Source organism: Leuciscus leuciscus (genome assembly GCF_965113295.1).
Source record: "Leuciscus leuciscus genome assembly, chromosome: 8".
NCBI classification, from domain to species: domain Eukaryota; kingdom Metazoa; phylum Chordata; class Actinopteri; order Cypriniformes; family Leuciscidae; genus Leuciscus; species Leuciscus leuciscus.
In genome coordinates, this window is record NC_138732.1 from 18,947,774 (window position 1) to 18,962,828 (window position 15,055).

Sequence of the window (15,055 nt, forward strand, 5' to 3'; positions counted from 1 at the left end):
GAAACTGATGCTCTCAGTTTTTGGTGTTTATAATCATAATCTCGAACAACAAAAAGTTGTTCCAATTCGTATTGTATCTTTCTTCTGCTAAACACAAAAGAAGATATTTTGAAGAATGTCGGTAACCAAACACTTGATTTTTCAATGTCAATGATGATCAACTGTTTGTTTATGATGTCATCAAATGATGACAGAATTTTCATTTTTGGGTGAACTATCCCTTTAGTCCTGTAAAGCCTGACATATGAAATAGTAGTCAGAAAAATATTTATTTTTTCATATATACAAAACTGTTTGTTAAAAAAAAGTTTGCATATGTATTATTGGAGAGTATCATATTTGAATTTTTTTGGGAGAATATGGAGAATTATGAGAATATGGAGCTCAAAAAAGGAAAACATTTTTATTCAGTTTTATTCAGAGGCACAAACTGATCAATAATAATAAATATTTATGTGAAATGCATATAAATATCAGTTGTCTTTCTATATTTCCCAATAATGTTTTAGTAAGAGTTATTTAAAGGCTTAGTTTCATGACCAAAGCTCTAGTTTTTATTTTGGGGGGCAAAACATATATAGATCAATGTAACAGTGATTGAGAGATATACAAATAAACATCCTTGACCTCAAAAGCCTGATGTATCATTTTTGATACTCACATTTTAACATGATATTTCTAAAAAAATGCTTTATTACCATACTAACAATATTACCATATATACAATATTAAAAGCTATTCTTACATTAAAGATAAATACATTAAAGATTTCACAGCAAAAAGATGGGAACCACAACCTGAATATGGATGTTTTTAGAATTAAACTAAAAGGTCTTTTACTTAAAAAATCAGTCAGACAAAACAAGGCAAGGTTTTGATCATGTTGACAATAGAGTCCTTAGAAATGAAATGTGCGTATCAAATATGAGACAGTAGGCTTTATAGGGTTAATATTAGAAGTAGTGTTGTCAAAAGTACCGGTACTTCGGTACCAAGTCGGTACTGACATTTTTAAAATGTGACGATACCAGCATTTCTGTAGTACCGGTACCCACTAATAGGCAGCTGCTTTCAGTCGCTTCCGTGTTTATCTAAGCGCGGGGCTCCAGACTCACTTCTTTACTAGGAGCACTGTAGCTGATATATACCACGATATATATAGTGTCTGTGTATAATAAACCACAAGAAGTCTATTTAAATATTAACCCTGCATGCTCTGCTGGTCTTTGTGTGAATGTTGTCTTTCTGTTTCATTTGCACGGTTTCATTTACCTCTCACACACACACACACACACACACACACACACACACACACACACACACACACACACACACACACACAGAAGCACGAGTGACGCTCGTGCTATTTTCAGTCTCTGCTGATAATGAAATTCATCTCCATCTCCATCGTCATATCATACACGCACAGAAACTCAAAGGTCTTCACGGAAACCCGTCAAAATAAAAGTTTGGTTTAACTTGAAGAAATTGACAGAAATAATTATATTAGGCTACTGTACAGTAGATTTAGCTACGTCTCCATGTATTAAAAATACAACTACTACTACTACTAATAATAATGTGTGCATAGAAGGTTGCTTATTTACTTGATAGTTACTTGATTTTTTTTATAAAGCAATATTTACATTTGAACAGCATAGCCTTCAATGATTATATGTATTATTCACTTATGATTACTGTCATAAATAATACAGTCATTGAATTGAATTGACTTTTTTTTTTTTTTTTATAGTTAAATAAAATAGTAAAATAGTTCCAACAGATTTTGCTGTGGTACCGAAATTGGTACCGAGAACCGTAAAATTTTAACGGTATCGGTACCGACTACTGGAATTTTGGTATCGTGACATCCCTAATTAGAAGGACAAAAGTGTTACGATTTAGAAATGTAAAGACTCCAAACTCTAAGGACTTGTGAAATTATGTTTTGGTCATGTGTGTTTCAGGAGCTTGAATGGCTGATGGAAATCAACCGGTTGACTCATCGTCTGCTCTCTAAGCACATGACCCTGGACAGTTTTGACGCCATGTTCCGTGAGGCCAACCACAACGTGTCTGCTCCATACGGACGCATCACGCTGCACGTCTTCTGGGAACTCAACTTTGACTTCTTACCAAACTACTGTTACAATGGCTCCACCAACAGGTCAGTGAACAAGAAGTTGTAGATGCATATCCCTACTGATGCGGTTCATTATAGATGACAGTGTTGAAAAATGTGTTGAATCTCATGGAACAGGTTTGTGCGGACAGCCATTCCCTTCACCCAGGAGCCTCAGAGGGACAAGCCTGCCAATGTCCAGCCTTACTACTTGTATGGCTCCAAGGTCTGTAAGCAGCGAGATTAGTTCATGTGATACAAAACCAAAGACTTGAATCTGTTACATACGGTGTATTAGAGAACACTGATGTCTATTTATAAACATCTCGCTCTGTTTTTCAGCCTCTGAACATTGCTTACTCCCACATCTACAGTTCCTACAGGAACTTTGTGGGTCCTCCACACTTCAAAACAATCTGCCGTCTTCTTGGTTATCAGGGCATTGCTGTGGTGATGGAGGAGCTGCTCAAAATAGTCAAGAGCTTGGTATTTTGTCACTCTGCTTAGCGGATTTTCTCTTTCTCTTAGCCACTGCTCTCCCATAAAATCAGATTTATTTATTTTTTGGACAAAATATTTGCCACAATTAAGAGAACATCTTTTTTTTCACTAGTCTTGTCCAACTGTCTTTTCTAGTTGCAAGGCACCGTCCTGCAGTATGTGAAGACCCTCATAGAGGTGATGCCCAAGATCTGCCGTCTACCTCGTCATGAGTACGGCTCGCCAGGTGAGACCAGTATGGTATGACTAGTAACACTCCAGTTATGCTTTCTTAGTCAATCTGTCTGATTATTACATTATATTACATTACATTACATTCATTCATTCATAAAAAGTGAAGCCATTGTGCTGCCAGATTGGTATTCCCTCACATTCTATTGAATTAATAGTAAATCACCTGATTTTATTGAGGAAACATTACCTAATGAGTCCGCGTTTTTATATCAGAAGTCTTCCTGTACATTCTTACAATGCAAACATCCTAAACATTTAAATGGTTATTTATTTAAAGTTGGGAATGTCCCCTGCTTATTACAGAAGTGAATATCAGATCAGTGGACAGATGAGACACCTCAGCATTTATATTACAAATGCCACAATATTTCTTTTGAAATCTGAATACAGATTTATGCTTTGTAAGGCATGCGCATACAACTTAATTTGCCATGTTCAATGTATGAATGAATGAGGCATTTATGTAGTCATGTAGTTATACGAATACTGTTTTTATTCGTACAACAACTGTAAATGATTCAACATTGTTTTCGCTAACAGCATGTATTTCGAAGCAGTAAAGATATTGACTAAATGTTGGTTGAATAAATAATTAGCTCAACAATATATACAAATAACACTTATTTCATACGCAAACTGTAATGCTATTAAAAAGTTAACCTTTTTAATATATAGTGCAATTTAGTATTGTATGTATTGTAATATTTAATGTATATTCAAATCAATTTCTGCTAATAATCCCAGATATACTGAATGTTTATGCTTAATATTTCCTGCTAAATCTAGTTTTTTAGTTCAGTTACCTGTGTTGGCAGTGTGTAGTATAAAAACCCATCTTAAGGATTTCTATATAATAATAATAATGATAATAATAATTCATTACATTTAGCGCTTTTTCTCGACACAAAGCGCTTTACATAGAAGGGAAGGAATCACCTCAACCACCACCAATGTGCAGCATCCACCTGGATGATGCGACGGCAACCATATTGCGTCAGAACGCCCACCACACACCAGCTTATTGGTGGAGAGGAGACAGAGTGATGAAGCCAATCCTGCCCGAAAGACCATAAACATTACAGATAACATTCAAATGATCAATTAATGTACATACATACATACATACATACATGTATCTTAAAAACTATTAATGTGCAACTGATACGCTGGGTGATTTTAGGTCAATGTTTTGGCTCTAAGTCAATGAATGCCCACTGTCGGTAGGGAATCATAAGATGGCCGCTTGAACACTTCCGGTGGCTTCACCGCATGCCGACAGTTTAGAACGCAATGAGCAGTCCCGTCATTTATATAGATCAGTGGATCTAGCCTGGATTGTTTTTTTGATGTTATGTGATATGGAACATTTGTCAGGCATCCTGGAGTTCTTCCACCATCAGCTGAAGGACATCATTGAATACGCTGAGCTCAAGACAGATGTGTTTCAGAGTCTGAGGGAGGTGGGCAATGCCATCCTTTTCTGTCTGCTCATCGAGCAAGCTCTGGTGAGACCCCCTCTGATTTCCTCTTCCTCTTTTGCATGACATAGTTTAGTTGCTGAGTTTATCTTTTATCACTTACTCTCCTAATCAATTGATCTAAAACCTCATCATCTCAAAGCTGATTTCTATTATAGCATTAGACATTCAGACCTGCCAACCTGAATGCATTTTGCGTAGCAGGTACGCATTTTGACCTTGAAGGACCCAGGTATGATTTGTGACTCTAAACTATGCAAAAAGCTGAAGACACATTGTGTTCAATTGTGCACATTCAGTCCTTGAGTCCAGCAAGAGGCAGCAGCATCTAGCCTAACGAAAAACCAAAAGATAATAAATATTTGTTTTTACTGTTGTTCTATAAAAATATTATATATTTTTTACAGTGAAGTAGTATTATTACAGTAATATTGTTTAATTTTTAGAATTTAATAATGATGTTATTGTTATTGTGTAGTCATATGGAATGAATCACAAAAAACAACAGTGTACGTGTTGGCTGAGAAATAAAGTAGATAATGGTTTTTTTACTCTATTAAAAAAAACTAGGCTATATAGAGTCCAGGGTGAGTTTGACCATATATTCTCATGCTAAAATTGACTGGAAATCCACAATTTAGAGCTGATATTTTAAAAAATGTCTTCCCAGGGGGCATCCCAGGCTCGACAATATACAATTGTGTTGTTTTTCATAGCTGATTTATGATGGAGATTAATAATGCTGTTAAATAGGGGGAAATGACTGTGCAAAGCAAAGTGGTGCGAAGGCATGTAAAGTATTACACTATTGTGGTACTCAAAATACTTTGTCAAGGTTGGCAGGTCTGGTCTTTCATAAAATGCTTTGTTTTCTTATGAATTTTCATGTTATTCTTTATGGAAATACTTTATAATGTTAATCATGAAAGCATCCTATCAAGGCACAATCCTTGACTTGACTCAGCTTGGCTTTGCTAATCAGCTGCATAAAGAAGCAGATTTGAATTTGTAGAAAGTGTGTGTTGTATGTGAATGTGTATGAGTGTGTGTTTCTGGATGTGAATATTAATGAATAACTGTGTATATTAACGAGTGTGTGGGTGAATGACACTGCTGCCATCTGCCCCTAAAAAGCAACTTTATTTCTCATTACACGCTGGCAACAACTACAGGTGGTAAGGAATTAGGCCTCATTCATGTAACCGAATCACAAACTGACTGAACGCACACTCTTCCTGGTTTCTATACTTTTTCTTTAGTCACTTTTGTGCCGTGTTCTGCCATGGATTCAAGGATGTTAGCGTCACCGAGACGAGAGAATAAAACTTGAAATGTAAAACGGAGCTGCGAACGTCTCGCCCTGTTGGGACGTTTGGACTGACTCTACACGTGCCCACTGGGTTAATATTAAGAGGCTTCTTTAGGAGCATTTCCTCCAAAGGAAGTCTTCCTTGCTTTCATGGCAGTCACGAATCCTCTCTGGCTGCCTGTGACGTCCCGTGCTGGTGCACATCTGCTTCCATACACTTCTCTTCACTTCTTCTGACTGTAACTCTTCTGATGCCTGTTTCTCTTGTGTTTCTGTTTGGGTCTCTCTCTCTGAAGCATAGTGAATGTGTCGAATGATCATTGCACGCTGATCTCTCATTAACATCGTTTCTGTCAGGGTGCTCTTCTAGTCGTCTCTCTCTTCTTGTTTGGGTGTTGTTAGGTGCTTGTTTTATTATTGTGAATGAAGTGATTTTTTTGCTCAAATTTGTGTACCTCATTGATTTGAAAGTCATCGCCATGAGACCTTTAAACTTTCACGTTGCATTTAATTTAGGGTTCCCACCAACTGCCACAATAATATTTTATTTGTCTACATTTTTTTATCTTTCTGGTATGGAAGTTTGTTTTCACCATGGAATAAAAAATAAAAAAAAGGTTGTTCCGAGTTTTTATCTCAAAATTCTGACCATTTTTCTCACAATTGCAAGTTCGTATTTCACATTTTTAACTCGCTATTTTGAGTTTATCTCACAATTCTGATTAAAAAAGTCAGAATTGCAAGATATTAAATTGTGAGATATAAACTCACAGTAGCGAGTTATGAAGTCCGAATTGTGAGATATAAACCTTGTAAGGTAAAAAGTTATTTATTTATGATTCTGTGGTAAAAACAAACTTCCATATTTTGGGCCCAATTATTTGTTTTAATAAATGCTTTGATAACACTTTACAATAAGGTTTCATTTGTTAACATTAGTTAACTACATTAGTTAACATGAAATAACAATAAACAATACTTCTACCGCATTTATTAATTTTAGCTAATGTTAATCTCAACATTTAGTAATACATCTTTATCAAAATGTTGTATCTGTTAACATGAATTAAAGCATGTGAACTAATATGAAAATGAGCCTTTTGGTTAACTAACATTACCAAAGTTTAATAAATGCTGCAAGAAGATACAGCTCATTGTTAGTTCATGTTTGTGAACGCATTAACTAATGTTAACAAATGAGACCTTATTGTAAAGTGTTGCCAATCTTTTTGATTACAAACATATTAATAGTTAGGGATGTGCAAAACTATGTTTTGTAATCTCTAAATTAATGGATTGGGCATTCACATGACATGACACGGAGGAATAATCAATGGCACGAGACAACAGCTAAAGAGGTGTATGTGCTTAATTTAAGTCCCTCACACATACATTTTGAGGTATTCATTCCTCATAATCACAGAGTCTGTTTTATTAAGTTAGATGCTATAAATACTATTAAAGTATGGGATTTTTAACCCGCACTAGCGCACAGATCCGACAATCCATTCGCACGAGCGGAGGTGCGCGCTTCTGTGATTATCCCTCCGCGTGCCATAAAGTCCCCGGCCGCTGAGCTAGATGGAGTACAACAGACCGGAATGTAGAACACAAGTCTCGAGACACTTTTTTTTTTAAAGTTAAAGTTAGCCTTTAATTGTGTCACTCAAGTCACAAAATGCTGATGGAAAAAGTGAGCCATGTTGCAATGACCAAGGACAAAATAGTGTCAAATGCAAGAACATGCCACCCTTTAATAGGGTAACCAGCAGATATTCCACAAATATACAACCTCCAGTGCACAGACCTATCATAGTCCTCTCAAAAAAAAATTAGACTATGCATAGGAATGGGAACACTGCTCCAGCAGGTGATTTAAAGTCCGCTGGGAAATGTTTTGAAATTGTTAAAAATAAAGTGAATTTATTAAACAAGTTGTATTGTGCTGGCTGTAGTGGAGATACTTTGAAGGGGATGAATTTAGAAAGGCAGTCCTGTCTGAGAAGTTGTGTCTCTTAATTTATGCGCTTTAAAGCACTGTGCTAAAATGATTAAAGCTTGAACAATTATGGATTTAAAAAATAGATAAACTAGGCCATCCTAACAAAATATATATATTTTTCTTTTTAATATGAAGAGTAATTGTTTTTCCTATATATTTTTATAGACCGTTTTAACAACTTTCAAGTAGAATCAAATGATTAAGCCCAAAGTATACTTCGGCCATCCGCGTTCCGCTACAGTCCACGCAACGTCATTTTTCTTAATCAAGAGGGTCCAGGAGCCCAATTCTCCAAGTACACTGTAAAAAAAAAAAGTTGTGAAAACTTAAAAGTTTAAGGCAACCAGCTGCAGGACATTTTTGAGTTTTCTCAACTTACGTGTTTGAGTTATCTCAACTTTTCTCAACTTTTTTCATGTTAAATAGTTGAATAAACTTATAAAACTGAATTTGTCATACAAAACGTAAGCTAGATTTTTTTACAGTGTAGGTATAACCGGAGATCTCCAAAATGGGGCGTAAACTCCAGAAGTGGGCAGAACCTCCAAAATGGGGTGGGGTTTCCACACGCAAAGATTTTCACCATTTGCTCTGGCTTCACAGAGCTTATGGCCAGTTGCGTTCGGACTGGAGTTTAAACCTCCGTTCAGTTATATAAGTGAGAATCCCCCGCAAGCTTTCCCGTGATCCGTCCCAGATACATGGGAAAGTTTTAAGCAACAGGCATCCCGGGGCTTGAGATTGGCAGGGTAGGAGGGGGTAGTGACGCTGGGTGCAACTACATAAAAAGGTCCCATTGGCCGGTGAGGTCCGATTGGGGAGTTATGGAATCTCATATCGCATAATCTTATTAACGCCAACTTTCTTTACCACGCTTTTCAGCACCAATTCTGCCATGCAGCCAATTTCACTGGTTAAGGTTAGGTTTAGGGGTTGGCATTTGTTGTAGCATATTTTTTAACAGTCTATGGGAAAGAGCGATACTAAATAACACACTGTTCCAAGAACAGTAAACAAAGCAGAATATCATTCTTCATTATTTTGGTTTTGGTTCTTTTTCCAAACTTTGCATGCAATGGCGGATCCGCTTCTTTTCTTCTATCCTTCAGAGCAAATTAGAAAAGCAATTGTACTGCGCATGTTGAACTCGTTCATGCGAGGTTGAGTATACTTTGAAAGCTGTGCGGACACAACTGTGCGCGAGACAGAGCGGAACGCGGAAAATGAAGTATACCCGGGCCTTTAGGTGGGATCCTTTATCAATACTATATTTGGTATAATCATATCATTCAGACTGAGCTTATCATTCAATATAAATTCTACATAAATATCATCATATTTAGGGTCAAAATGTTACATTTTCACATTTTCATACATATTATGACTAACCCATTTTCACACTGATTTGTGTGTGGTATTTGTGTTATGTAAAGCTTGATTCAGATTTCATTTAACAGAATAATTTCTCATTTGTTCCTTATGTTTCTGTGCTGTTTGTTTGTCATTCAGTCACAGGAAGAAGTTTGTGACTTACTTCATGCTGCACCGTTCCAGAACATCCTCCCAAGGGTCTACATCAAAGGTGAGAAATTATATTCAATGGCTCCAAGATCACGTTCCTCTTCAGTGCTTTCTGATTATATATATATATATATATGTCTGCTGAAATCTTGCTTTTATGTTGAACTCTACAGAGGGAGAGCGACTGGAAGTGAGGATGAAGAGGCTGGAGGCAAAGTATGCTCCTCTTCACCTGGTGCCCCTCATTGAGAGACTTGGGACCCCACAGGTGAGGCGCTCCGTTCAGAGCCAACATGCTCATCGCTAGTATTCTGATGATTTATGCCTGATGTTCCCAAATTATGATGAGCTCAGTGTCTCCAAGTGGGACACCATATTAATGTAAAAAAAAAAAATAATGATAATAATAAAAGTTGACTGTTCAACATTTTGGGGTCAGTTAGACTTTTATTAATGCTCTTGAAAGAAGTCTTATGCTCACTAAGGCTGGTCATACATACAGTAAAAACAGTAGTATTGTGAAATATTATTATAATGTAAAAGACCTGTTTTAATATATTTGAAAATGTAATTTGTTCCTGTGATGTCAAAGCTGAATTTTCAGCATCATTCCTCCAGTTTTCAGTGTCAGATGATCCTTCAGAAATCATTCAAATATGATGATTTGCTCCTAAAAAATAATTTCTTCCTAATATTTTTGTGGAAATTGAACTGTAAAAGAACAGCATTTATTTTTAAATGGAAATCTTTTGTAACATTGTAAATGTGTTTACTGTCACTTTTGATCTATTTAATGTGTTTTTACTGAATAAAAGTATTAAAGGTGAATAAAGGTGATTAAATGAAAATTCTGTCATCATATACTCACCCTCAAGTTGTTTCAAACCTGTATGAATTTCTTTTTTCTGCTGAACTAAATAGGGTAGGCAAATATAAGCCTCGGCTTCAGCCTACTCCTTTTTTTTTTGGTTATTTCATTGTTAAATTTACCACAAAAAAAAAAAAAATCAAATCAAACACAAAAGAAGATATTTCGAAAAATGTCGGTAACCAAACAGTTGATGGACCCCAATGACTTCCATAGTAGGAAAAAAAAATACTATGGAAGTCAATGGGGTCCATCAACTGTTTGGTTACAGACATTTTTCTAAAAATCTTCTTTTGTGTTCAGCAGAAGAAAGACATTCATACAGGTTTGAAACAACTTGAGGGTGAGTAAATGATGACAGAATTTTCATTTTTGGGTGAACTATCCCTTTAATTTATTTCAAAAAATTAATAAAAAAAAAATAGGGTCTCACTGACCCTAAACTTTTGAATGTTAGTGTAGGTTTGTGCATCTGTTTTTTTAGATTGTTTATGGCTTCAGTGCAGTATGTGAATTGGTTGATTTGGTTTCCATTTAAACATTTTGTTTTGTTTTTAATAACTTTTTTTTCAGCAAATTGCAATAGCGCGGGAAGGAGACCTACTGACGAAGGAGCGTCTGTGCTGTGGGCTGTCCATGTTTGAAGTCATCCTGACGCGTATTCGCAGCTTCCTGCAGGACAGTGTGTGGCGAGGCCCTCCCCCCACCAACGGCGTCATGCATGTGGACGAGTGCATGGAGTTCCACCGACTCTGGAGTGCCATGCAGTTTGTGTACTGCATCCCTGTGGGCACACACGAGTTCACTGCAGAGTATGCCAACATCACACACTTAGCAAGCAAGCATCTGATTTACGTTTACATCATAAAACTGACATTTTTGGTGTATTTTTGTCTTTAGGCAGTGTTTCGGTGATGGTCTGAACTGGGCTGGCTGTGCCATCATTGTGCTATTAGGACAGCAACGTCGCTTTGACCTCTTCGATTTTTGCTACCATTTGCTGAAGGTCCAGAGGCAGGACGGCAAAGACGAGATCATTAAGAACGTGGTGGGTGTCTGATGTCGTAGACTGTTAAAATGACATAGCTCATTTCAGAAAACTTAACACAGCCAAAAATGATATATACTGTACACTAACATTCAAATGTTTAGGGTCAGTAAGATTAAAAAAAAAAAAGAATACTTTTATTCAGTAAGGATGCATTAAATTGATCAAAACTGACCGTAAAGACATTTATAATGTTACTAAAGATTTTGTTAACGCTTTATAATAAGTATCATTTGCATACTAACCAAGTAATCATTTGCGAGCTATTAGTTTATTGTTAATTAATAGCTTATAAACTGTATATTCTGTCCCCTAATCCTAACTGATGTATTATAACTAAGTGACCTAATGAGTATTTGTATGTTTTTCATATTGGCAGCATTGTTATGTTTTGCTTTGGGGATAGGCTTGATGTATTTGTAAACATTTTAAGGAACTCTTAATACTAATATACTGAAAATTCAGCCTTGCCATCACAGGAATAAATTACATATTAAAATAGATTTAAATAGAAAACAATTGTTTTAACCCTCTGGTGGGTGCTCTTGAGTGTTTTTTTGTGTGTTTTTTTTTATGGGATTTTATGGGATTTTATGGTACTAAATTATATTTATGGTGTATTTATTATCCATTTATTCACTTTTTGAGCATAGACCTGAAAATTAAATGTCCCACTTATACTGTCGTAAATCGTGAGTGCTTTAGAGCACAGACTTTGGTTTGATCTCTTTTCAAAGATGACACTTGGCAGAGTTTTGCTAAAGTGAAATTAAAGTTACAGAATTTTACATTTATTGACGTGAAAAATTCACAAAAATACTATTATATGAAATATATATATTTTCGAAACCACGTTTTGCTCTAAAACTGCAAGAAAATCAATCTAAACAAGTTGTGTTCCAAAAAAATAAAATAAAAGAGCATTCAGTAAGATTTTGTTTGGCCGCAGTACCAAAAGTTTTCACTAGATGAAATTTGTCTCCCATTCATTTCCAATGCGGCCATTTTTGACCACGAGGAGCACAAGTGTGACTCTTTTTTTTTTTTCAGGACCATTTAACCTTTTCGAATCGTGTCCATGATTTTTTTTTTTTACCAAGTTTCATACCATTCGGATGAAGGGAAAAAAAGGGGGAAAAAAGCACAAATTCAAAGAGCACCAGAGGGTTTAATTGTAATATTATTACACAATATCACTGTTTCACTGTGTTTTTGATCAAATAAATGCAGCCTTAGTGATCATAAGAGACTTCTTTCAAAAAATCATACAGACCCCAAACTTTTGAATGGTAGTGTAAATGTCTCCATTTAATGTTATTTGTCGTGTAACTTTCAGCCACTGAAGAAGATGGCAGACCGCATCAGAAAGTATCAGATTCTCAACAACGAGATCTTTGCCATCCTCAACAAGTACATGAAGGCTGTGGAGACAGACAGTTCTACCGTGGAGCATGTTCGCTGTTTCCAGCCTCCTATACATCAGTCTCTGGCCACCACATGTTAAACAAACTTTGACTTCCAGCTGTCCTATTCTTCCTCTGGTGTGACATTGCTCTCAAACGTAGTGTACAGGGCCTTTGAGCTTTCAAAGATCGCCTCAGTTTTATTTAAATTAGAGACAAACCTCCAGTCTCGCCACATGGTTAAACACAGTAGATTTCTCAGTCTGTCCCAGATGTTAACTAACCCGTATAGATATCAACACTCTGCATCCGTTTTACATTTGGAGGAGATTTGAAGTAAACAGGTTCGAGAGATTTAGGGCTGGAGAAAATATGTCCAGGTCACCAGAGGAAGTTTTAACAAATGTTAAGTTCTAGTAAAACAAAAAAAGAAAAAAAAGAAAGAAAGAAAGAAAGTAAATCTAAATGACTTTTGATTATAAATAACTATTAAGAGAAAACATGATTTCTTTTTAATTCATGGCCATACAGATATGATTTCATTTATAATAGTATTTGCATGTACCTCACAAATCCCATATACTGTAATATATAGACCAAAAAGCAAGAGTACATTGAAATCTATGGACACGAATGTCCAATAATTTCTCCCCCTTCAAATATTTTTTATGCCCAGAATTGTTTACAGAAATCTGTCCTCTTTATCGTATTACAGCACTGGTTTACAGATCTTTGCATTTGTAACATCCATCATTGTAAATGCTGTCGAGATTTGCTTGTAGTACTTGTTCTGATTTTATTGGTACTTCACTGGTATCAGTATTTGCCTCAACTATTGAAAAGTAACCTCACTTATCTTTTCTGTCAGTTTAATCGCAGTCTACGGACTGTTCATTTGGGCTATTTTATACACAATAACCATGTGTAAACTAGTGAAGCAGTTCACCGTTCTAAAGTACTAATAACTGGATTTGTGCTGTGATGACATCTGTTGAATCACCTCTTAGCTGTTACGGACTGCGGTAGTCTTACTGCATTACCTTGACCAATAACGGACAAAAAGGGAAAATGTTGGACATCCATTGTTTCAATACGGTTACTAAAACTTCCAGAAATATTTCAGTATTAACCTTCACAGGCCCTTTGCTTCTGCAGTGTTGGCAAGCGTTCTGTTCAATTTTGTAATTTATGTGGCTATTGTAAATGTAACCTCATGAATGCTCATCATATTCTGTTATTCGCTTTTTTTCAGGAGTTTTCAGATTGATTTAAATCTGTTTTTAAATAACTGTTGAATTACATTGGTATTTTCCAGTAATCTATTTATGCATAAAAGTTGATTTTTCTTGCTCTTGGAAGGGTTATATGTGAATGATGATGATGATGATGATGATGATGGATAAACGTTTTGGCATTTAAGGGAGTGCTGTTTTAAAAACTCAAAGCATGACAGGTGTAATTTAATGTCATCATGGATCTATTTGTGACATGAGATTTTTGTTCATATTGTTGTACAAGTGATCATGTTTTGAAATACAAAAAAAAGGAGAAAATAATACAATGTACAACAAATGGTTCTGAACAGGAAATATAATAATGTTGTATTTCCATGAAATAAAAAAAGATCTAACTGAAGCAGGCTGATTTATTTTAATTATTTGTATTTATTTATTATTATTTGCATTAAGCTTCAGTTAATTAGCATTTAGTGTCAATTATTGAATTGCAGCAGCGTTTAATTTAGGCTTGAGCACTATATAGGCACAATCAAACATTTTCCACTTTCATTATAAAAAGTTCAATTATAAAATAATTCTTTTAGATGTTTTCTGAGGTGGAATCACAGCCGTTTGATATTTCTTGCACCAACATGTAGAGAACAGTGAAATGTTTAGCCAACTTTATTTCATCTTTAAGAAAGTGTAGAAAGCTTTACTTATTTAAGAGAGTCTTCAGATATTACCGTGTTAATGCCCAATTGGTGATTTAATCAGTAAGTTCCTGTGATTTCTCACACCTTGGGTAGGTCTGAATAGGATGTAATTAATTGCCTTGTTTTTAAGCACATTTCATCTAATGCAGGAGACACTTAACACTAGATAAACATTTCCTCCACATGGGGATGATGATGGCACAGCTGGAAATGTGAGGAATCCACAAAAGGTTTATCCCTTTCAAAACTTTTATGGAAGCTTTAGGGATGTTATGAATATTTGGTCACTTTTCTTTTGACAATATGAATGCACAACTCATAAAGTCTGTTTTGTGAGAGCAGGAGTGTTTCTTGTGGCCTCTGATTGGCTGAGCTGAACGGGCAGGCAGAGGAGGGTGGTGCTTTTAAATGGCACACAGAGTAAATGTTTGCTTTCCATCAATAAAAATGACACCCAACACCCCCAGTCCGCCAAACAGCTGTCTCTCACAATAGAGAGGACGGAGATGTGGAGGGAGAGAAAGGGAGAAGGATGAGCTGTGACCACTGAATGAGACACAATGCCAACCTTACAGACTGAAAAATAGAAGAATATTATACATAGGCCTATATATATATATATACACACACATATAT

General features: G+C 35.8%; 1 protein-coding gene across 1 annotated transcript in view; it reads left to right on the plus strand.

The window, feature by feature from the left end:
- The window catches only part of cyfip2 (cytoplasmic FMR1 interacting protein 2), a 32,867-nt gene extending 18,746 nt beyond the window's left edge, over nucleotides 1-14,121 (plus strand). Inside the window, exons 20-29 of the mRNA XM_082177964.1 lie at nucleotides 1,968-2,167; nucleotides 2,261-2,348; nucleotides 2,465-2,608; nucleotides 2,759-2,849; nucleotides 4,232-4,362; nucleotides 9,156-9,228; nucleotides 9,341-9,435; nucleotides 10,609-10,847; nucleotides 10,936-11,083; nucleotides 12,420-14,121. Of these exons, the coding sequence (XP_082034090.1) occupies nucleotides 1,968-2,167; nucleotides 2,261-2,348; nucleotides 2,465-2,608; nucleotides 2,759-2,849; nucleotides 4,232-4,362; nucleotides 9,156-9,228; nucleotides 9,341-9,435; nucleotides 10,609-10,847; nucleotides 10,936-11,083; nucleotides 12,420-12,587 (1,377 nt within the window). The 3' untranslated portion in view covers nucleotides 12,588-14,121. The remainder of the gene's footprint in view (nucleotides 1-1,967; nucleotides 2,168-2,260; nucleotides 2,349-2,464; nucleotides 2,609-2,758; nucleotides 2,850-4,231; nucleotides 4,363-9,155; nucleotides 9,229-9,340; nucleotides 9,436-10,608; nucleotides 10,848-10,935; nucleotides 11,084-12,419) is intronic.
- The last annotated feature ends 934 nt before the right edge of the window (nucleotides 14,122-15,055 follow it).